The following is a 23,093-nucleotide window of genomic DNA, read 5'->3' on the forward strand; positions in this document are numbered from 1 at the left end:
ATAATTGATCTCTGAGGTGCTCAGGGCCGATTAAAATTACTTCGGTTTTGTCTGAGTTTAACATCAAGAAGTTGCAGGTCATCCATGTTTTATGTCTTTAAGACATGCTTGAATTTTACAGAGTTGGTTGCTCTCCTCTGGTTTTATCGATAAATATAGTTGAGTGTCATCTGCATAACAATGAAAGTTTATGGAGTGTTTCCTGATAATATTGCCCAAAGGAAGCATGTATAAGGTAAATAAAATTGGTCCAAGCACAGAACCTTGTGGAACTCCGTGATTAACGTTGGTGGTTATCGAGGCGTCATCGTTTACAAATACAAACTGAGATCGATCTGATAAATAGGATTTAAACCAAATTAGTGCCGTGCCTGAAATGCCAATCGACTGCTCCAGTCTCTGTAACAGGATGTCATGGTCAATGGTGTCGAATGCAGCACTAAGGTCTAACAAGACCAGGACAGAGAGGAGTCCTCTATCAGCACTAAGGTCTAACAAGACCAGCACAGAGAGGAGTCCTTTATCTGCTGCCATTAAGAGGTCATTTGTAATTTTCACCAGTGCCGTCTCGGTGCTGTGGTGTTTTCTAAATCCTGATTGAAATTTCTCAAATAAACTATTATGATGTAGAAAGTCGCACAACTGATTTGCGACCACTTTCTCAAGGATCTTGGAGAGGAAGGGGAGGTTAGAGATCGGTCTGTAGTTAGCCAATACCTCTGGATCCAGAGTGGGCTTCTTCAGGAGAGGTTTAATAACAGCCACCTTGAAGGAGTGTGGTACGTGGCCTGTTAGCAGAGACACATTGATAATATCTAATAGAGAGCCGCCAATTAAAGGCAAAACGTCTTTAAGCAGCCTCGTCGGGATGGGGTCCAAGAGACAGGTAGACGTGTTCAGAGTAGAAACCGTTGAAAATAATTGGTCACGGTTGATAGGAGAAAATCCTCCAAATATACACCAGGGCATACAGCGGTTTCCAAGGCCATTCCACTTGAGGACAGATTGGCACTGGTTATGGGCAAGAGATTATTAATCTTGTCCTAATAGTTAAAATCTTTTCATTAAAGAAGTTCATAAAGTCATTACCACTAAGGTTTATAGGAATGCTCGGCTCCACAGAGCTGTGACTCTCTGTCAGCCTGGCTACAGTGCTGAAGAGAAACCTGGGGTTGTTTTATTTTTTTCTATTATTAATGAGTAATAGGCTGCTCTGGCATTACGGAGGGCCTTCTTATATGTTTTAAGACTATCTCGCCAAACTAAGCGGGATTCTTCGAGATTAGTTGAGCCATATGCTCAAGCTTTCGTGACGCTTGCTTCAGTTTGCGGGTCTGAGGTTATACCAGGAGCAAACCTCCTCTTCCTCACTGTCTTCTTCTTCAGAGGGCTATCGAGTCCAGTGTCATTCTCAGAGAGCCTATGGCACTGTCAACAAGATGATCAATCTGGGACGGACTAAAGTTAGACCAGGAGTCCTCTGTTATATTGAGACGTGGTATCGAATCAAATACAGAAGGAATCGCTTTAAATTTAGCTACAGCACTGTCAGTTAGACATCTGGTGTAGAAACTTTTGACTAACGGAGTACACTCCGGTAGTATAAATTCAAAAGTTATGAGGTTGTGGTCTGACAGAAGAGGATTCTGTGGGAAGACGTTCAAATGCTCAATGTCAACGCCATAAGTAAGAACAAGATCAAGCGTGTGGCCAAAGCTGTGAGTGGGTTTCTGTACTCTCTGACAGAAGCCAATCGAGTCCAACAAGGAGATGAATGCAGCACTAAGGCAATCATTATCAACATCCACATGGATATTAAAATCTCCAACAATAATAACTTTATCGGTTTTAAGAACCAAACTTGATATAAATTCTGAGAATTCAGATATAAACTCTGAATATGGACCTGGTGGCCGGTACAGAATCACAAATAGAATTGGCTGTAGTGTTTTCCAGGTTGGATGTGAAAGACTAAGAACAAGGCTTTCAAATGAGGTGTAGTGTAATTTAGGTTTAGGATTTATTAATAGGCTCGAGTCAAAGATGGCTGCTACTCCACCTCCTCGACCGGTGCCTCGAGGAATGTGAGTATTAATATGACTTGGAGGAGTCGATTCATTTAGGCAGACATATTCTTCATGGCTCAGCCAGGTTTCAGTAAGACGGCCTCCTCCTGGTCGGCCTCCTCCTGGTCGGCCTCCTCTTGGTCAGCCTCCAACTGGTCGGCCTCCTCCTGGTCGGCCTCCTCTTGGTCGGCCTCCTCCTCCTGGTCGACCTCCAACTGGTCGGCCTCCTCCTGGTCGGCCTCCTCCTGGTCGGCCTCCTCCTGGTCGGCCTCCTCTTGGTCGGCCTCCAACTGGTCGGCCTCCTCCTGGTCGGCCTCCAACTGGTCGGCCTCCTCCTGGTCGGCCTCCTCTTGGTCGGCCTCCTCCTGGTCGGCCTCCTCCTGGTCGGCCTCCTCCTGGTCGGCCTCCAACTGGTCGGCCTCCTCCTGGTCGGCCTCCTCTTGGTCGGCCTCCTCCTGGTCGGCCTCCTCCTGGTCGGCCTCCTCTTGGTCGGCCTCCTCCTGGTCGGCCTCCTCCTGGTCGGCCTCCTCCTGGTCGGCCTCCTCTTGGTCGGCCTCCTCCTGGTCGGCCTCCTCCTGGTCGGCCTCCTCTTGGTCGGCCTCCAACTGGTCGGCCTCCTCCTGGTCGGCCTCCTCCTGGTCGGCCTCCTCTTGGTCGGCCTCCAACTGGTCGGCCTCCTCCTGGTCGGCCTCCTCTTGGTCGGCCTCCTCCTGGTCGGCCTCCTCCTGGTCGGCCTCCTCCTGGTCGGCCTCCTCCTGGTCGGCCTCCTCCTGGTCGGCCTCCTCCTGGTCGGCCTCCTCCTGGTCGGCCTCCTCTTGGTCGGCCTCCTCCTGGTCGGCCTCCTCTTGGTCGGCCTCCTCCTGGTCGGCTTCCTCCTGGTCGGCCTTCGCCTGGTCGGCCTCCCTCCATATGTCTTTTCCCGGCCGACCCCAACTCCCTCTGTCCCGTTGGCCGGGGCACCGACGGGACAGAGGGAATTGGAGCCGACCGTTCCGCCGACGCCAGGGGGAGCCGGAGTTGGCTGGGGCACCGACGGGAAGGGGGGGGGGGGCTGGATCCGGCGACGGGACAAGGGGAAGTGGAGCCGGCCGTTGCGCCGACCGGACAGGGGGAGCTGGGGTCGGCTGGGGTGCCGAAGGGAAGGGGGGGGGGCTGGATCCGGCGACGGGACAAGGGGAAGTGGAGCCGGCCGGACAGGGGGAGCTGGGGTCGGCTGGGGTGCCGACGGGAAAGGGGGGGCTGGATCCGGCGACGGGAGATGGGGAAGTGGAGCCGGCCGTTCCGCCGACCCCAGGGGGAACTGGGGTCGGCTGGGGTGCCGAAGGGAAGGGGGGGGGCTGGATCCGGCGACGGGACAAGGGGAAGTGGAGCCGGCCGTTGCGCCGACGGGACAGGAGGAGCTGGGGTCGGCTGGGGTGCCGACGGGAAAGGGGGGGCTGGATCCGGCGACGGGAGATGGGGAAGTGGAGCCGGCCGTTCCGCCGACGGGACAGGGGGAGCTGGGGTCGGCTGGGGTGCCGAAGGGAAAGGGGGGGCTGGATCCGGCGACGGGACAAGGGAAAGTGGAGCCGGCCGTGTTTCAGGTCAGCGCCACCTCTGAGGAGCAGGGGCGGCTTTGGCTTGAGCTGGGTCTGTTGATCTCTGCCCACGGCCATATTTCGACCTAGTCTGATTTAACGAGACTCTCTCTGAGATGGGGGGGAAATGGACAGGCTTTGAATCGTGTCCAGCCCTCTTCTTGACTGCATCAGCAGATTGCTGCATGTCCAGTGAGCTTTTTGTAGCATTAGTGCAGTCCAAGGTTGGTAAACTTTGTGATCGGGGTTTGTTCCTGTTCAATTCTGTCTCACGGATTTGCAACTTGTTCATGTTTGGCAACACACTGATGATCTCTGTAGCTTTCAGGGTGCTTGGTGGACGTGGTGTGAGGACGCTGTCTTTTATTGTGTCTGCCTGCTGATTCTTGAGCACACGCCCATATTTAGACCTAGTCTGATTTAATCTCTGATTTGTAGTGAGCTGCACTCTCTCTGAGATGGGGGGGAAATGGACAGGCTTTGAATCGTATCCAGCCCTCTTCTTTACTGCATTGGCAGATTGCTGCATGTCCAGTGATCTTTGTGTAGCATTAGTGCAGTCCAAGGTTGGTAAACTTTGTGATCGGGGTTTGTTCCTGTTCAATTCTGTCTCACGGATTTGCAACTTGTTCATGTTTGGTAACACACTGATCTTTGTAGCTTTCAGGGTGCTTGGTGGACGTGGTGTGAGGACATTGTCTTTTATTGTGTCTGCCTGCTGATTCTTGAGCACACGCCCATATTTAGACCTAGTCTGATTTAATGTCTGGGGAGAACTTTGTTTCAGGTCAGCGCCACCTTCAATGAGTTTGTCATTTGAAAATAGCACATGCTCTGAAACTTTGGCAGGAGGCTGCTTGACTTTGCTTTGTGGCACCGGCAGGCCTGGAAAGACCACCGTTGCTTTCAGAGGGATTGGATAACATGGTTTGAGGACGCTGTCTTTCTGCCTTTTCTCAAGCTCATCCTTAAATAAGATCTCAATCGGGACTTGGGTGGTCTTTGGAGCTTTATAGAACAACTTCTTTACATTTTTGGGAAGAGGCCGGGTGACTATTTGTGATGCCCTTGGCATGGGTGGAAAGGGCTCAGCTTTCAGGGGGATTTCTTTCAGGTAAACTCTCATGAGGGGAGGCTTCTGTGGCTTGAGCTGGGTCTGTTGATGCAAGAGCTCATCCCTTTCAATGCGGGTTGGATGGCGCATTTGTGTTATTATACATTCAGGAGGCTGAATGGCTTTCATTTTGTCGCGACAAGCTTGGGATGGCCATCAAAGCTTTTAGGGTTCTTGGTGGACATGGTATGAGGGCGCTGTGTTTTAATCTGACTTCCTTTTGAAGCTGTCTAGCCCTCTTCTCTTCTGCATGAGTAGATTCTTGCTTGTCCAATAATATTTTTGTAGCATCAATGTATTTGAAGATTGTTGGAATTGTTATTGGTGGTCTGGTCAGTTTCTTTACAGATTCAATGAATATCTGTTCATTTTTTGATATTAGTGATGTGTTCATTTTCTCTATATTTTCAATGAATTTCTCTTTATTTTTTAAAGAAATTGAATTTACTTCCTCCTCCTGGTCGGCCTCCACCTGGTCGGCCTCCTCCTGGTCGGCCTCCACCTGGTCGGCCTCCACCTGGTCGGCCTCCACCTGGTCGGCTTCCTCCCAAAAGTCTTTCCCAAAGAGGCCTATGTGGGAGCCTTTGTTTTTCCATAGTTGGAGATGGCTGTCTCCAGCAGTGATTATCTCTTTACCACTGATGTCAAAATTAACACTCACCACCTCTGTATCATGACATTTCCACGAGCCCAACAGAGGAGGTTGAGCCAATGATGTGTGCCACCCGTGTAACACCTGAAATGGCCCTTTGGTTGTTGCCTTTGTTGAGCAAAATGTGTGAATGTCCCACTGACAAATCTTGCCAGTGCTATCCCCAGTGAGCAATATCTTTTCATTGATGTCCGTCGTCATTGTGGTAATGAAAGCACCTTCCTTATCCACTGCCCTGAACTTTCCTAACAAACCTCCGTTGACGTTAACAGACCAGGCACATATGTAGCCATCTGCAGAAGTCAACAGTGTGGCTGTGTACACGTTGAACTCCCTTTCCTTCAGACATAGAATAAGTGGTTTGGCTTTCATCTTAGTGCTGGGTTTTTTCCGAGATCTTCTTTCTTTTCCCCCATTAACCAGACACCCTGTCACACCTTTTTCTTTCCGGCCTGGCATGTGTATACGTGGACTCTTACTTTCATTAATCAAGCATATAACCTCTTTCTCATCAACATTCCAGATAGCGATATATCCATTGCTGGAGGCAGTAATCAAAGTGTTTTCATGTACATCCATTGAGGAAATGTCCTCTAAATATGGGTGACTCAAAAAGTTGTTGCTCTCACCGTCCATATCCAGGTCATAAATGATCTTGGAGTTCCTTATCGACACAAACAACCTGTTGTCATAAGTGACAATACCTGTCACCTCCTCTGGTAAGGTAACTGGAAGAACTTCAAGCAATGTTGCGCTGCTAAAATTCCACAATCTCAATTTCCCATCCTGAGAACTTGTGATTAGTCTGCGCTTGGGTCCATCAAATGCAATGAAACTGTGCCCCACATGCTTATCTGGAGTTAGTTTGAACTTTAATTCAAGCTTTCCTGTTAAGATGTCCCATACCTTCACCATACCATCTCGGCAAACAGAGACCATCTGATTGTAAATACTGTGATAGAGAGCACTGCACAAGGGCTTATCATGAGATAGTAATGCATTATGAAAAGCATCTGTCCCTCTTCCTAGACTTGTTCCTATGTCAGTGTTGGCTAGGACCAACTCATTGTTGTAATTGTTATAACACAAAGTGGCAATAGGGGTAATGTTCATGTCTTCAACCTGGAAGCTTTCCAAAAGCAGCAAACTTCTCTCAGACCACAAACAAATAGTCTTGTCCTTAGATAAAGTGACAAAATATTCATCTTTTGGATTATACTCAATGTGAGTGATGGGTTTGCCTTGTCCTTTCAATGATTTTTTGCACACCTTAGGCTTAAAAACATACCACTCCCGCAACAAGCCATCTGTACCACCAGTCAACAAACTCTGGTTTAAAGGAGAGTATTCAACACAGGTGAAAAACTCCTTATTTGCAGGGCTCTCAAAGACAGTTTTCGTGAATCTACCTCTGTGTGACTCGGGCATGGCAGCAATGACCATTATCTTGGATGTACGACCGCAGATACCCAATGACTCAATTGCTGGAAAGTATTTGATTTCAGTGAAGATGTCCTTGAAGATGTGGGTTTTTGAACATTGGAATTGTTTTGAGTTTTTCTTCAACAGGGTTGAAACATAAAGAGTTGGATAATCCTCTTTTGAGATTTTCTCGAACGAGTCTGGGCTAAAGAGGCCATTTGTATTGATATTTTCGGAGACAAGCACATACAAATGACCTTGTTCATTTCCAAAGGACAACACTCCTTTAGTGCCATTGGAGCTGTAGTTTATGGCACAAACTGCGTTGAAGTCCTCCACGATTAAAGCGTGCTTGATTTCAAACAGCGTTGGCAATTCATGGAAAGAATAGAATAACACTTTACCTTCAGAAGAGGCGACAGCCACCTGTTTGAGTTCTTTGATGTACGCCATGCCATTTACTTTCATTTTCTTATGCGATAATTTAATTGACTTTGTTTTTTTGTTCAAGAAAATCTCCAATCGATTCTCAAATGTGTCAGACCAGTAGGAAAAGACACCGTCTGTGGTGATGGAAATGTATTGACCTTCCTGGTAAGTCCTGAGTTCTTCTTTTTGAGCAGATATATCTTTGATTTCATCTTGAAAAGGCAGGAATATCATTTTAACAATGTTTCTGTAGTGATTTGATGGTTTCACTTTAACAACTGGAGAAAACACATGCTTAAGACCACTGCTTTTAGCCTTATTGATATTCGTCATAAAAGTTAAGAACTCTTTAAAGTCCACAGTTCCATCACAATTTGTGTCAATCATGTAGAACAAGGCTTTCATATCTTTACCATAGAAAAAGTCCTTCATCCCCTCCTGAAATTCCTCAATGTCCAGTCCTCCACCTGAATCAACATCAACTTGGTGAAATAGTTCCTCAATCTCCGAAATTTTTAATTTATCTTTGTGACAGTTGGAACCCTCTTCAGGCAACATCTGCGCTGTATCTGTGTGTCCTTCCATTACTTCTTCGATATATAACCAATTCGATATAACCAATTGACAAGTTATAGAGCGTTTTAGTTTTGGCGGCAGTGAGACGCAGCCCCTTATATAGGGTTTTGCGAGATCAAAGGAAGAAAAAAACATCAAAGGTAAAAATGACGTCACGTCCGACGTAGTGAGTACACGCCCACCGGTGTTATGCGCTTGCTATTGTGGAATTGTGAAACGTCATCAGCTGCAGCACAAGTACACGTTCCAAGGTCCACCTCTCGCGAGACACGGTCAAAATATAAATTTAAAAAAATGTATCCCATTTCCCCCGGAATACATCAAAGGGGACTTGTGCTACTCTGGCCGGCCGATATCCCAGAATGCATTTCGCAACAGCAAAAGGAAACCATAGCTGAGGAGAAAATACACAACGGAAAGTTGACTTTTTCTAAATACCTTTTGCTCACGGGACCGCAGCACGGCCGCCGAGAGCAACCTGAAACTTTTTGAAATGCTCCGCTGGCTCTAATGTCTCCGTAGCAGTTAAACATGATATAATAATTGGGTTCTGGAGGATCTAACGAGCACAAAGAGTTTATTATTTATTCACAGATAACGTTAAATCAGTTTGACCGAGGGTTAAGATTCATAACTTTATATTTTAATTGCACTTTTACATTGAACTACAGCGGTGTCTTTCTACTTGTGTAATATAACTATATATCTATACAAATGTGTGTATATATTTCTAAACACAATATATATAAACTATATTTATAAACACAATATATAATATCTGTATATATAAACTATATATTTATAAACACAATATATATAATAATATCTCTATACGTTATTATTTTGTACACTATAGATATATATACACATACACTTCAAAATAAAATATTAATAATTAAAGGATAATGAAAAAGCAGGATTGTCATATTTTGTTTGACTATAATAAATAATTTACAATGAATAATAGGAGTAAACTCATGAGCAAGAACAGCTAAGGTGGTGACCTCAAGTCAGCTGCTGTTCCCTCCCGTCCTGGTGAGTCTGGAATCACAGGTCCAAACTACAAAAGTACACAAGTCTGTACTTGTTATTGATAAACAGACAATCTCCCACCAGCATCCATTAGAAAGGAATCGGATACTTATTCCATCGGCTCGGTCCCGGTGTCATCCCAGTTAGACTATCCGTTCTTAAATTACTCATTTAATGCGAGCTAGGATTTACGACCGTTTGTGATGGGAACTACAAATCGGAAGAACATTCAGTCGAAATACAAAACGGTATGTTTGTTTTATAACAGCAAAGAAAGAAAAATAGACTGCAGATACTTCTGAAACCACACATTAAAAATGGCAGACATAATTGTGCAAATAGCATCTGGAAACAAGGTCAATCGGGTTCACGAGGAAGAGGAAAAAATACACATTTCACATAATTTATTTCCGCTTTCTGGATTGTGGTCAAGGCCTCCGACTAACTCTTCACACGCGCCGTGGTACTGGTGGAACGTGGTTATGCAACTCTGTAACACGTCATGCTGGTCACATGACATCTACTCCTCTGTCCGTCCTGGAGAGGGATCCTCCTGTTGCTCTCCTGAAGGCGTCTTCCCTTTTGTCCCCTGAAAGGGTTCTTTCGGGAGGGGGGTTGAGTTTTTCCTCATCTGATGTGAAGTCAAAGGTCAAGGATGTCGTGTGTGCAGATTGTAAATTCGTAATTTGTGATTTAGGGCTATATATTAAAAAAATGTAATTGCATTCACACAACGCACCTGTAGGAGTCGATGAGCTCATTCGCAATTTGGGTCCCGATGCCGCCTGCGTAGAGCACGGTGCCCACACCTCCGGAAAGTCCGGGAATTATGGGTAAGAGCTTAAAGTTGTGCTACACGGACATGATGAGTAATCAGCACAGAAACAAAGCTTTTGGAAAACGGGAGCGGAGGAATAGTTTGTGAACACACGGCGTCTCCGTTGTGACGTCGCATCCGAGACAGCCAACATCTTCACGGATGAATCGGTACTGACGAGGCGACAACGTTCAAAGAGACAAACTCTTCTTTGGTCCGTGGGTCGGGGAAACGACACCAGACTTTGGAGGGAGGCGGCGGAGCCGTGTTTCGTTCTCAACTCGGAGCGCTGCGTCTCGATCTTCTCTTTGCTTGGAAGACCTGCGAAGAGACTCGACACGAGTGTTACCACAGGAAATAGTAAAGGAGGGTCCGTTTCTCGAGCTTCTCCACAACACCTCCAAACACGGACGTTTTGGGGTATACACTCGTCTCAATTAAGTTCTGAATTGAAAATGGATTTGCTTTCCATCACCCAGCCTGTGTTCCTCTGCGAGGTGCTGCCGGTCGTCCTGGTGGAACAACTTCCTGCATCAAATGACCGATGACCGTCGTGGCTCTGGGGGGGGAAAGGGAAAAAGAGGAGGACGCAGGAGGGAGTGCAGGTGCTCTGGCCTTCTCCGTCTCTTGCGACGCCTTACAAAATAAATTAAATAAAACGCCGACGAGTGAAGGCGGAACGCTGAATGAACGAGCCTCCGCACGTGTGACGTATGCAGAATACGTACATCACGTGTCATTTAGCAGACGCTTCTATCCAAAGCGACTTACAATAAGTGCATCAACCTAGAGTACAAACTAAGAACAACAAGAATACAGAAAGTAACATTTCCTCAACATAGTCAAACTACAAAAGTACCACAATAAGAGCCATTTAAGTGCCACTGAAGTGCTAATCTGTGTTTTAATCCAGACAGTCGGAAAAGATGTGTTTTTAGTTTCCGGCGGAAGCTGTAGAGACTTCCTGCCGTCCTGATGTCAGCGGGGAGCTCGTTCCACCAATCAGGAGCCAGGACAGCTATAAGGTCTGGATGTAGTGATTAGCTCGAAGTGCAGGAGTCACAAGTCGATTGGCTGTTGCCGAGCGGAGCGAACGTGCCGGGGTGTACGGTGTGACCGCATCCCGGATGTAGACGGGGCCCGATCCGTTCAGAGCACGGTACCAAGAACCAATGTTTTGAAGCGGATGCGGCCGGCCACCGGTAACCATGAAGAGAGCGGAGGAGCGGATGTACGACTCGCTATACTTGTAGAATTGAATTACGTTCCAAAAAGGGAGAAGAGATTTTGGCGCGGTGCCGTCGAGCAGAGAAACGACGGCAGAGACGGATGAGGATCATATCCGCCGATGATCGAGTCGACGGAACTCGGCCGTTCCGTTCTCAGCGGTAACAAATCCACGGCTGCGCGTGCAGCAGGAGGCGGTTCTAATGGAAGGAAACACACGGTGGCTCTACAAAAGCTGAACGCTCCGTCGACGGCGCGGCGGGCGACGAACTCGGGGGCCTCGACGGCGAGGTCTCTGGAAGGCTGGCGGGGCCCGCGGGCGAGGAGGCGGCACGCCGGCACCGGGCGGCGTGACGGCTTCCTCCTCCGCGTCCGGCTGGCCGCTCGGCCGACTCTCCACGTCCCCGGTGCGCCGCAGGGACGGTACCTGCAAGTGTCTGTGGGCACAAAAACAACCGAGTGTGGGATATTTATAAATGTAACATCATATTTTATTTTAGAAAAATCAATCAATTAAAATGCCGCTCAGATTTCTTGAAGGAAATATATCAGGGCCGCTCACACAGGAAGTGTGCATCCGTTATCTTGTCGCCATTTAGGGTCCGTTAGAGCGGACGTCTGTTCACAAAGGAACACTGCAGTGACTTTGTTGTCCTCTTGGTAAACAAATCCCATGTCAATAATGCGTTTATACTCTTCCTATTCCCCGCCTCAATCGGCCCCAAGCTCATTCTAAAACAAAGATGGAAACCTTTAACAATGGGTCACAAATGTTTCATACTTTTATTTTTAAAGACTATAGAATGTTCTTTGACTTCTTTTGGGGCACTGCGGTTTCAATATAATATTGATTGTGGCGAGCAGTGTCACTGTGCTTTGTTTACGAGAAATACATTTGAATTAGAAATTGCTATAATCTTCAGGTTTACTCCAAATATTCCTTTTGGCTGGATGTGGTTCTTTGTTTCGTCCTGTTTTTTTAAATTTCACCCCGCTGACCGGTCCGTAAACATAAGAGATTTATTTATTTTTATTCCTCGTCTGATTGTCCGTATAGTTGGTTGTTTTGCAATTTTTTATTTATTCGGTTTTGATTGTCTGGTGTAACTTGTAAAAACTTAAAATAAAATGATTGAAAGAAAGAGATCTCATTTAGTAAATGGGTATTCAATACAGTAAAGTCCTTAGTATGCTTCTGACATGTTTTTATTCTGTCCGTTTTAACATTGTTCTCCCTTATTTTATTTGCGTTGTCTGTAGATTGTATTTGTAATCTTATGTTTTTAGGTTTGTTCCTAACATCAGCATCATTGGGACTACAGATGAAAAATAGCCTCTTGGCTAACTCACATTTACTGAAATGTTTGATTAATGTGCACTGTCCCTTATTAAATAAACACAGTTAAAAAAATAAACACAGGGGGAGTAAATAGTTGCATTTGTCAGGGACTATTTCCAGCTGCGGATTGAGACACATTGGGTTCAGTGCAGTTGCTGGTATGAGCCACTGGGTGGCGCCACGCGTCCTGTTGGGATGGAGTTTGGACCGTGTCTTTACTTTGTGGTTACACAATGTTGCAACAGTTTGGTTTTCTATTGCGGGATCTATTTGGTAAAAAACATCTCATTCAAACTCTTTGGGAACATTTATATTTATGGTTATTTTAAAACCAATTTAATGACTGAGGTGGGAAACAAGTTTCAGTATTTAATGAGTACCTTAAATAAGCAGCTGCAGAGATAAGAGGAGTTTTTGTTTATTCTGTCCATAGAAATTGAAGGCCACCTAATGACATCATCTTTTGGAACACACACATATATATATATATACACACACATAGAGTGTATGTATGTGTGTGTATGATACACACACACACATTTAAACATACACGCACCCACACACATACATATAAACATATATACACACACACAACTATGTTGTGCTGAAAGGCAGCTTACTATTGACTTACTATTTAACGCAACAGTATTATAGAAGCAATAAGGTGCGAGAGGCAGGACTTTGTTGTCATTAATGTCCGCTTCAAGGGTGTTGCTTTTGGTCAATCTCAACTGGATATGATTGATCAGACTTTATTAGAAATTGTTGCATTTTTAAAACATTTTATTGTATGGATCATTAGTCTGTTTTTAGTCATTTGTATTAGCCTAGCAACACCCTTGAAGCGGACATTATTGACGACAAAGTACTGCCTCTCGCACCTTATTGCTTCATGCGCATCTAAAATGCCGTACCTGTATTATTATCCGTAGCCTGAAGCGTGAGCTCGGGTTTAATTAGGATCATGTGTTGTGTATTATTATTATTAGTGACCTGGAATATAAGGCGGCGGTCTGGTTCAGTGGCGTGAATGTGGCGGCCGCTTCTCTGTGGATCGACGCCGACGGGCCGGACTAGAACCCTGGAGACTGCCCTCTGGCCAGCAGCTCACGGACTCTGGTGAAGGAGCGCGGGGTTCAGGGGACGCGGCGCCTCGCCACGTTTTCGCCTGTCTGGAACTCTGTGTCGGAGGAAAAATGTGTTTAGAAGTTCTCCCATGTTTATGGGGGTTGATCTAATCCTGTGGGGTCACGTGAAAAGGTCACGAGCCGTTGACTTCAGGTTATGGTCCTCGACAGGCCATACTCAGATGGTCCCTCGGTAGAGCAGAATAAACGGAGCCTTCGGGTGTCTCAACTTCCTCGGATAGGAAACACACGGACTTTGGGAAAGTGGATTGTCTGAGACGTATAACGGTTGCAGTCTTGCACGGAGGAGGCAGCAGTTATTCCTGACGGTCTTGAGAGGAGGCTCAGGGATTCTGCTCCATTCAGCTGAATGTTTTCATGACTTGTTTGTATTTAGCGCTTGGTTGATGACTTGTAAACTTGTAGGTAAAGGAACACTTATTTCCACCACACTCTGCAGTCATTTACTTTTGTTTTGGGGACTTGAAACACTTCGAGACCTCCACGTTCATCCTGGAGTCGGCGTAAACCGACATGTTCGATCTGCTATTACGACAAGTCTCGTGAATACTTGGAACCGAATCTAATCAGTGGGATACACTGGAGTAACAATGTAAGTTCAATATGTGTGATTAACTAGCTGTAGTCTGTCTGTAAGAAATGAAAACTGTAGCATTGTTGTTATTTGTATTCTAGTTACACAGTCGAGCAGATTAACTGTCAATTAAGAACCCAAAACATCCACAACATCCTACCTCTTCCTTCTGGTCAGGGTCATCAGCGTCTGCAAATATATGACAGGATGAGAATATTAAAATGGTTCACGCTTAATAACGCCAATAACACCCTGAAGTATTCAGTACAATATTATACACTTTTACAAACAACGTTCTACAAACCTCACTATACAGCCACCTGGCTGTCTCTCCTCTCTCACCTGTGCATTCAGAGCTGCCACCAGTGGATGAAACGCATGCTGCATCCTCCTGGAAGCACAAGGCACATTCAGTCCAAATGCAACATCCCACATGTCACAGGACTCTGGATTTCACGGTCGCGGTTGAATTTGATGGAATTAAAATGACGACATGAATCGTTTATGCATCGCCTGAGCTGCTATTATCCCATTTGGACCGAGACTCAAATGTTGTGGTCTTATAAGCTGCATTATAGGAACACGATCTATGTCTGGTCTCAAAGTACGAGGCTAAATATTCTACCACACTACCCACGGCCATCTGAATTACAATATCTGCTTGCATGTAACAGACACTACATGTTAGAAGTTGACTGTGATTCAGTAATAATAAAACTAATCTGATCTCAATGCAACCGTAACAATATGATGTAATCACCTGTGTGAGTCCAACGTCGTTATTTCTAGACATTCCGTGGTAAAAGCAAAAGGTAAATGTTGGAGCTATTAATTTTGACATTTGTAATATTGATTATTCATTGCTTATTTAGGTTATATTTTTATATGTTAGAAGAGTTTTTTCTTATGATAATTGTTGTTTAGTTCATTGTGATTGTTGTTTAAATGTATTTAGTTTTAGGTTCACTGATTGGGTAACACTGGGCACCTGTGGTTATATGTAGATGTGGGTAGGCACAGGACCAGCATGCACCAGGGTGGCCGATGGTTTTTTACCAGCAGAGAGGAAGTGTCAGCATTTTGTTTGTTTAGTAAATAAATGATCAGATTCATAACATACGGAAATGGACATTACTTTCTTTTTGGCTGCGTCAAGTCCGAAACCCACGGTGCGTCAGTGGCAATTTGATTTATAGTTTCATTTGATTTCTAAAGACAAATGGCCACTACTGTAAGTCTAACGTGAAACTATTCTTGTAATTGAATTATCACAATTGTGTCGACGGAAGTATTTGCAGTTTAAAGTGAAATCTGACATGACATTTATGTATAAACACCAGAAACCTGTAATCACACACATGCCTGATGAGTCATTACCACAGACATACATGTTATAACTGACCCAGCTGTGGTGAGGTTAGACGGCCAATACAGGGAGCATGCAAGGGGAATGAGTTTTGGGGTGACGATCACTTTTTGCCACTACAAGGTCATATTGTAGGAAGTCGGTGGAACGCTTTGATTTCACAATTATAATAAAATACATTTCGTCGCAAGCATCAAGTCTATGCAGGACAGGAAGGGCTCATACTGTACACGGGGCTCTACTGTAGTTATAGCATAGTTCTCTCTGTGTTAATCATGCTCTCTATATAATATATATTCTCTATATATAGGGAATATATGTAATAGAGAATATATTATCTATATTCTCTATATATAGGAAATATATTATCTATATTATATATATTCTCTATATATATGGAATATATGTAATATAGAGAATATATTATATATATATAGGAAATATATTATCTATATTATATATATAGGGAATATATGTAATATATTATCTATATTCTCTATATATAGGCAATATATGTAATAGAGAATATATTATCTATATTATATATATTCTCTATATATAGGCAATATATGTAATATAGGAAATATATTATCTATATTATATATATTCTCTATATATAGGGAATATATGTAATATAGAGAATATATTATCTATATATAGGCAATATATGTAATATAGGAAATATATTATCTATATTATATATATTCTCTATATCTAGGGAATATATGTAATATAGAGAATATATTATCTATATTATATCACTGATTCTTGAGATAAGGGACAATACATGTCCTCCACTGAAATGCAAAGCTTGGCTTAAAAATCCAGATATAAATTAATTGAAATAGACTTTCAAAGCTCAACATGAAAGACTTAACTACCACAATGTACTTAGCTTTGTCTATATTTATATATTTTCGTAGCAATTTGCATTGCTCTAGAAGGTACATGCAAATTAACATGTCCTCTGCAAGAGGTCACAGGTTCTAATTGCAAAGAAAAGTCCATAAAAATGTAATAAATACATAAATATCAATATGAAATGGATTGCATGGCTTTATAAAATGTAACCGAATACATAAAGCAAAATACCCTCTTCCGCTACGTAGCCAAGATGGCGGCCGTTTAGGGCGAGTAGTGTCCATCGTGTTACGCTGCATGTTTTGCCCGTTTGCAGTGCGCCATCCGGGTACTTTCAGTGCACTGAATTCTGCTGGTTTTGTCAGTGTGGCAGTGTTGCCAGGTCCGCGGTTTTCCCGCGGAATTGGGCTACTTTTGAAGTGTTGCCGCGGGTTGAATTTTTTGTCCGCTGATTCGGGTAGACCTATTTTGCATTCAAATTACATGAATATCTTTAAATAAAAATCCATATTTAAAATTAAATAATTTATTTATACCCAAATCCTACCAAACTGACTCCAGATAAGCACGTACACGCCGACACATCCGCGCACAGTTGAGCACACTCTCACTAGCAGTCAGTGCTCGAAGTGCTCAAGTGTCCGGTAGTAGACACAGCCATGGTCTCGGAAGTTTAACATTTATAAACTGATGTATTAGTAGCTAACCGTAGTTCGATAACAGAAGGCTGGTCTCAGGTCGGTTTTACTTGACTTTGGAAGTAATGAGATAACAGACGGCTGGTCTCAGGTCGGTTTCCCTTGACTTTGCAGCGTGAGCCGTTAGCTGCTCGCCTCCTGCGCGCTGCCGTTAGCTCGTTTCCGCTCCAGCGCTGCGCAGAAGCAGAAGCAGCACACGGACACGCGGTATGAACAGTCACCGTGAACAGTCACCGTTACCGGAACATTAGGAACGAGGACAAGCATCGAACTCACGGTTTCCATGGAGGTCCTTCAGGCCTTCCGTCAAGCTGCTCCGTGATCCGACACGATGCCGAGGGCAGAGCACGCGCTGAGGAGGGGCGGGGCCAGGGCCGCGCGCAGGAAGGGACATTTAAGAGCTTTACACAGAACAAGGCGCAGACGGCCCTCATGCATCTTCATCTGGTCACATGACTTATATTGTTAATCTGGTCACATGATATATATATATATATAAAGGGATATATATATATCCCTTTTTCCCCCCTGAAATGTTATTTGGGAGTTTTTCCTGGTCCGATGTGAGGTTTTGGGGCAGGGATGTCTATGTGTACAGATTGTAAAGCACTCCGAGACAAATTAGTAATTTGTGAAATTGGGCTATACAAATAAACTGAATTGAATTGAATATATATATATATATATATGTGTATTTGTATATATATGTGTATGTATATATATGTGTATATATATATGTGTATAGGTTTATATATATATATATATGTGTATATATATTAGTGCTGTGAAAAATAACGCGTTAACTCAGTTAATTCAATTACAGGTTTAACTAGTTGTTTTTTTAACGCATTTAACGCATGCGCAGAATGAGCTTCCAATCCGTCTGTTGTTGGTCGTCGGGACGAAAAAAAAGTCACTTGCAAAATGAGCTTCCAATACACCACTTCAATCTGAACTCTGTCCGCTCTCATGCAGACGGTCTGTTCATCGGTAATGATCCTTCCGCAGGTTCACCTCCGGAAACCTTGTTACGACTTTTACTTCCTGTAGATCAGGGTCTCAACACGTCGATCGCGACCTGCCAGTCGATCGCGGCGTAGTGTCGGTAGATCGCATGACATTAAAAGATTGGCCCGCCCCTGACATGTTCTCTAGAGCACGTCTTTGTTCTTTTATTAAACTAAACGTCTGTTGTTGATCGTATCTCCACAGCAGCATGTCATTTCTGTCTCTTCGCGTTGCGTTAACACTTATCGATCTCCGTCTGGCGCGCCACAGAGCTCCGTGCGCGCGCATCGGGACCGAGCAAAAAAGTCACTTGTCAATCTGTCCACCTTTAGATTGTATCATGGTGGAGTTAATGGTTGACAAACAAGAGGAAAATGCTCTGTTTAACCCTCCTGTTACCTTTACATTTACTAACATGTTTTACCCTCGGGGTCAATTTGACCCCAGCAATTAAAACCTCCAGAAAATTATTAGAATTAATATTGCTTCCCAAGTTTAAGTGTGAGGTACTTTATGTTTGTTTGTTGACTACCTAAATAGCCCTTTAAATAAATAAAAAAGTTGATATTTCTGATATGTTTGACAGTGAAAAACAGCCTGGGGTCAAATTGACCCCAAAGAACACCGACATTAAACATTGAATGGGGTCAAATTGACCCGAAAGGTAACAGGAGGGTTAAACATTCTGTTTAGGATGAAGATGTATTAATGTTCCATATGGAAGAAAACTGCTAAATAACTGCTGAGTTGCAGCACCATTGTATAGAAGAATGTATAAATGTATATATCCGTCTTTTGTCATAAATCTCTATGTTCTCACAAAATATACCGAGAATATCGGTAATATGTGATTAATCATGATTAATCCACAAAAACCTGTGATTAATCCGATTAAAAATTTTAATCGTTTCACAGCCCTAATATATATATATATATGTGTGTATATGTGGGGCGACTATGGGTGAGTGGGTAGCAGGTCCGTCTTTCATTCAGGGGGTTGGAGGTTCAATCCCCACCCTAGTCGATGTGTCCTTGAGCAAGACACTTAACCCTGAGTTGCTCCCTGTAGCTGCGTCTACAGTGAATGAATGTAACAGTATTGTAAGTCGCTTTGGATTAAAGCGTCAGCCAAATGTAATGTAATTCAATTCAGTTCATTTGTATAGCCCAATTTCACAAATTACAAATTTGTCTCGGAGTGCTTTACAATATGTACACATAGACATCCCTGCCCCAAAACCTCACATCGGATCAGGAAAAACTCCCAAATAACCCTTCAGGGGGAAAAAAAGGGAAGAAACCTTCAGGAGAGCAACAGAGGAGGATCCCTCTCCAGGATGGACAGATGCAATAGATGTAATGTGACCAGAAGGACAGATTTAGAGTTAAAATACATTCAACTAGAATGGGCACTCGGTAGAGCGCATACCTTCGCATATCACAAGATTGGGCATTGAATTATGAACATTTTGGCATTAGTTGCATGCCAATTGGACAAAAATGTATCGTGCTATGGTAAAAAAAAGAGTTTGACCTTTCCATGACCTTGACCTTTGACCCGATTGATCCCAAAATCTAATCAAATGGTCCCCGGATAATAACCAATCATCCCACCAAATTTCATGCGATTCAAGAACATTTTGACCTGTTCATGACCTTTGACCTTGACCTTTGACCCGATCGATCCCAAAATCTAGTCAACTGGTCCCCGGATAATAAACAATCATCCCACCAAATTTCATGCGATTCGGTTCAATACTTTTTGAGTTCTGCGAAAGATTTTGACCTGTTCATGACCTTTGACCTTTGACCCGATCGATCCCCAAATCTAATCAACTGGTCCCCGGATAATAAACAATCATCCCACCAAATTTCATGCGATTCGGTTAAATACTTTTTGAGTTCTGCGAAAGATTTTGACCTGTTCATGACCTTTGACCTTTGACCTTTGACCCGATCGATCCCGAAATCTAATCAACTGGTCCCCGGATAATAAACAATCATCCCACCAAATTTCATGCGATTCGGTTCAATACTTTTTGAGATTTGCGAATAACACGCATACAAATAAATAAATAAATAAATAAATACACGGCGATCAAAACATAACCTTCCGGCATTTTCAATGCGAAGGTAATGAATATGACAGAGTGTATGAATAGTTCATAGTAGGCATATTCCACGATGGAGACCTCCACGATCCATCAGGCAGATGGCGGTAGAGAGGCGGAGTGGGCGGAGTCTCAACAGGACAGTGGCGTAGTCAGGAGCAGGAATTCCACGACCCAGACCTCGATGATCCATCAGCAGATAGGATCTATGCCGTCTCATAGAGTCCGATGACCCCATGAGACGTGAAGTCAAAAGGACTCCGGGGAGAAAGCAGAGTTAGTAACGTGTGATTGAGAGATGAAAATTCATCCTTAAGGAGAGAAAAAAGAGGAGATAGGTGCTCAGTGCATCCTAAATGTCCCCCGGCAGCTATAAGCCTATAGCAGCATATCAAGGGGCTGGACCAGGTGAACCTGATTCAGCCCTAACTATAAGCTCTGTCAAAGAGGAAAGTCTTCAGTCGACTCTTAAACGAGGTGACTGTGTCTGCCTCCCGGACTGAAGGTGGAAGCTGGTTCCATAGAAGAGGAGCTTGATAACTCACGGCTCTGGCTCCTATTCTACTTTTTAAGACTCTAGGAACTACAAGTAGTCCCGCATTTAGTGAGCGTAGCTCTCTAGTGGGGCAATATGGTATGACAAGCTCCTTAAGATATGATGGTGCATCACCAATCAAGGCTTTGTACGTTAAGAGAAGAATTTTAAAAGTGATTCTTGATTTTACTGGGAGCCAGTGCAGAGCAGCTAGTGCAGGAGTGATGTGATCTCTTTTCTTAGTTTTAGTGAGAACACGAGCTGCAGCATTCTGGATCAACTGGAGGGACCTAAGAGATTTATTAGAGCAGCCTGATAATAAGGAGTTGCAGTAATCCAGTCTCAAATGTGACGCGTGAACCAATTTTTCTGCATCTTTTGAGACAAGATGTGCCTGATTTTTGAAATATTACGTAGATGAAAGAATGCAGTCCTTGAGATTTGCTTTACGTGGGAGTTAAAGGACAAGTCCCGATCAAAGATAACGCCAAGATTCTTTACAGTGGTGTTGGATGCCAGGGCAATGCCGTCTACAGAAACCACATCACCAGATAATTGATCTCTGAGGTGCTCGGGACCGAGTAAAATTACTTGGTTTTATCTGAGTTTAACATCATCAAGAAGTTGCAGGTCATCCATGTTTTATGTCTTTAAGACATGCTTGAATTGTACCGAGTTGGTTGCTCGCCTCTGGTTTTATCGATAGATATAGTTGAGTATCATCTGCATAACAATGAAAGTGTTTCCTGATAATATTGCCCAAAGGAAGCATGTATAAGGTAAATAAAATTGGTCCAAGCACAGAACCTTGTGGAACTCCGTGACTAACGTTGGTGGTTATCGGGGCGTCATCGTTTACAAATACAAATTGAGATCGATCTGATAAATAGGATTTAAACCAAATTAGTGCCGTGCCTGAAATGCCAATCGACTGCTCCAGTCTCTGTAATAGGATGTCATGGTCAATGGTGTCGAATGCAGCACTAAGGTCTAACAAGACCAGGACAGAGAGGAGTCCTTTATCTGCGGCCATTAAGAGGTCATTTGTAATTTTCACCAGTGCTGTCTCGGTGCTGTGGTGTTTTCTAAACCCTGATTGAAATTTCTCAAATAAACTATTATGATGTAGAAAGTCGCACAACTGATTTGCGACCACTTTCTCAAGGATCTTGGAGAGGAAAGGGAGGTTAGAGATCGGTCTGTAGTTAGCCAACACCTCTGGATCCAGAGTGGGCTTCTTCAGGAGCGGTTTAATAACAGCCACTTTGAAGGAGTGTGGTACGTGGCCTGTTAGCAGAGACACATTGATTATATCTAATAGAGAGCTGCCAATTAAAGGCAAAACGTCTTTAAGCAGCCTCGTCGGGATGGGGTCCAAGAGACAGGTAGACGTGTTAGAAGTACACTCAAAGAAATGACTCATTGGATGAACTCAATTAAATTGTTGGCAGGTTTTCCATCCAATAATTAGATGTCACTCCAACTCAAATGTAGCACATCAGTGCAATAAAATGTAATTAAGTTAGTCCAACTCATTTGTATCAAATACATCTCAAATAAAATAACGATTTTCATTAAATTTAATTAATTTGTGTTTGTCCAACTCAAAATATAAACTAACTAACTATGCAAACTCCACTCTGAAGGAACGCCCCGACTGGGAATTGAACCCACAGCCCTCTGGCTGTGAGGCAACAGTGCTAGCCACTACACCACCGTACAGCCCTGAATGTGTTTTCACCTCATGCAAACAACTGATTTTCAGCTGGCGCATGCGCAAAGGGTAGTCCCCAATGAAACACATTTATTTTGAGTTGATATGCACACCATCTAACCTAAATAAATCTAATAAATGAAAGTATTCCTACATTTTGTGTTCCACCCATTCAATATAAATATCTTCGTTTTGTAATTGATTTATTTAAATGTATCAAACACTATTTAAATGTGTCACCTCGAAGAAGGGCTTGAATCGGTTTTTTTAGTGTAGAAATCATTGAAGATAATTGGTCACGGTTGATGGGAGAAAAGCCATCCAAATATACACCAGGGCATACAGCGGTTTCCAAGGCCATTCCAGTTGAGGACAGATTGGCACTGGTTAAGGGCAAGAGAATATTAATCTTGTCCCTAATAGTTAAAATCTTTTCATTAAAGAAGTTCATGAAGTCATTACCACTGAGGTCTATAGGAATACTCGGCTCCACAGAGCTGTGACTCTCTGTCAGCCTGGCTACAGTGCTGAAGAGAAACCTGGGGTTGTTCTTATTTTTCTCTATAACTGATGAGTAATAGGCTGCTCTGGCATTACGGAGGGCCTTCTTATAAGTTTTAAGACTATCTTGCCAAACTAAGCGGGATTCTTCCAGATTAGTTGAGCATATATCTTTCAAGCTTTCGTGACGTTTGATTCAGTTTGCGGGCCTGAGGGTTATACCAGGGAGCAAACCTCCTCTTCCTCACTGTCTTCTTCTTCAGAGGGCTACTCAGGTCAGTGTCATTCTCAGAGAGCCTGTGGCACTGTCAACAAGATGATCAATC

At 43.8% G+C, this 23,093-nt stretch overlaps 1 protein-coding gene and 1 long non-coding RNA gene across 4 annotated transcripts; both read right to left on the reverse strand.

Moving 5' to 3' along the window:
- Window positions 1-3,645: 3,645 nt before the first annotated feature.
- On the reverse strand, window positions 3,646-7,818 carry LOC130200874 (WD repeat-containing protein on Y chromosome-like). The gene is made up of 5 exons (XM_056425450.1): window positions 7,674-7,818; window positions 5,260-7,472; window positions 4,259-4,799; window positions 3,917-4,096; window positions 3,646-3,662 (listed from the first exon to the last, which is right to left on the reverse strand). Exons 1-5 carry the CDS (start codon window positions 7,816-7,818, stop codon window positions 3,646-3,648), a joined length of 3,096 nt encoding a protein of 1,031 aa, XP_056281425.1.
- A 1,289-nt stretch (window positions 7,819-9,107) lies between these two features.
- LOC130200740 (uncharacterized) lies at window positions 9,108-17,258 on the reverse strand. Of its 3 annotated transcripts, none has more exons than XR_008833067.1 (7): window positions 17,175-17,258; window positions 16,908-17,071; window positions 14,316-14,364; window positions 14,134-14,162; window positions 13,245-13,431; window positions 9,608-11,349; window positions 9,108-9,499 (listed from the first exon to the last, which is right to left on the reverse strand). It is a non-coding gene; the product is annotated as an uncharacterized LOC130200740 (long non-coding RNA). The 3 variants fall into 3 exon arrangements; XR_008833069.1 differs by having other exon boundaries at window positions 13,166-13,431; XR_008833068.1 differs by lacking the exon at window positions 16,908-17,071 and having other exon boundaries at window positions 17,175-17,247.
- Between the last annotated feature and the right edge of the window lie 5,835 nt (window positions 17,259-23,093).

Source organism: Pseudoliparis swirei, chromosome 10 (assembly GCF_029220125.1).
Source record: "Pseudoliparis swirei isolate HS2019 ecotype Mariana Trench chromosome 10, NWPU_hadal_v1, whole genome shotgun sequence".
Classification (NCBI taxonomy): Eukaryota; Metazoa; Chordata; class Actinopteri; order Perciformes; family Liparidae; genus Pseudoliparis; species Pseudoliparis swirei.

Bases quoted from the DNA above. Each gene is read 5' to 3' on its own strand.
- LOC130200874 (XM_056425450.1), bottom strand. From the start codon at position 7,818: ATGTTGCCTGAAGAGGGTTCCAACTGTCACAAAGATAAATTAAAAATT. The intron at 7,473-7,673 runs GTAAAGATATGA...TGCCTTTTCAAG, and splicing joins GATGAAGGACTTTTTCTATG to ATGAAATCAAAGATATATCT. The intron at 4,800-5,259 runs GTGGAGGCCGAC...TTGCATCAACAG, and splicing joins ACCAGGTGGAGGCCGACCAG to ACCCAGCTCAAGCCACAGAA.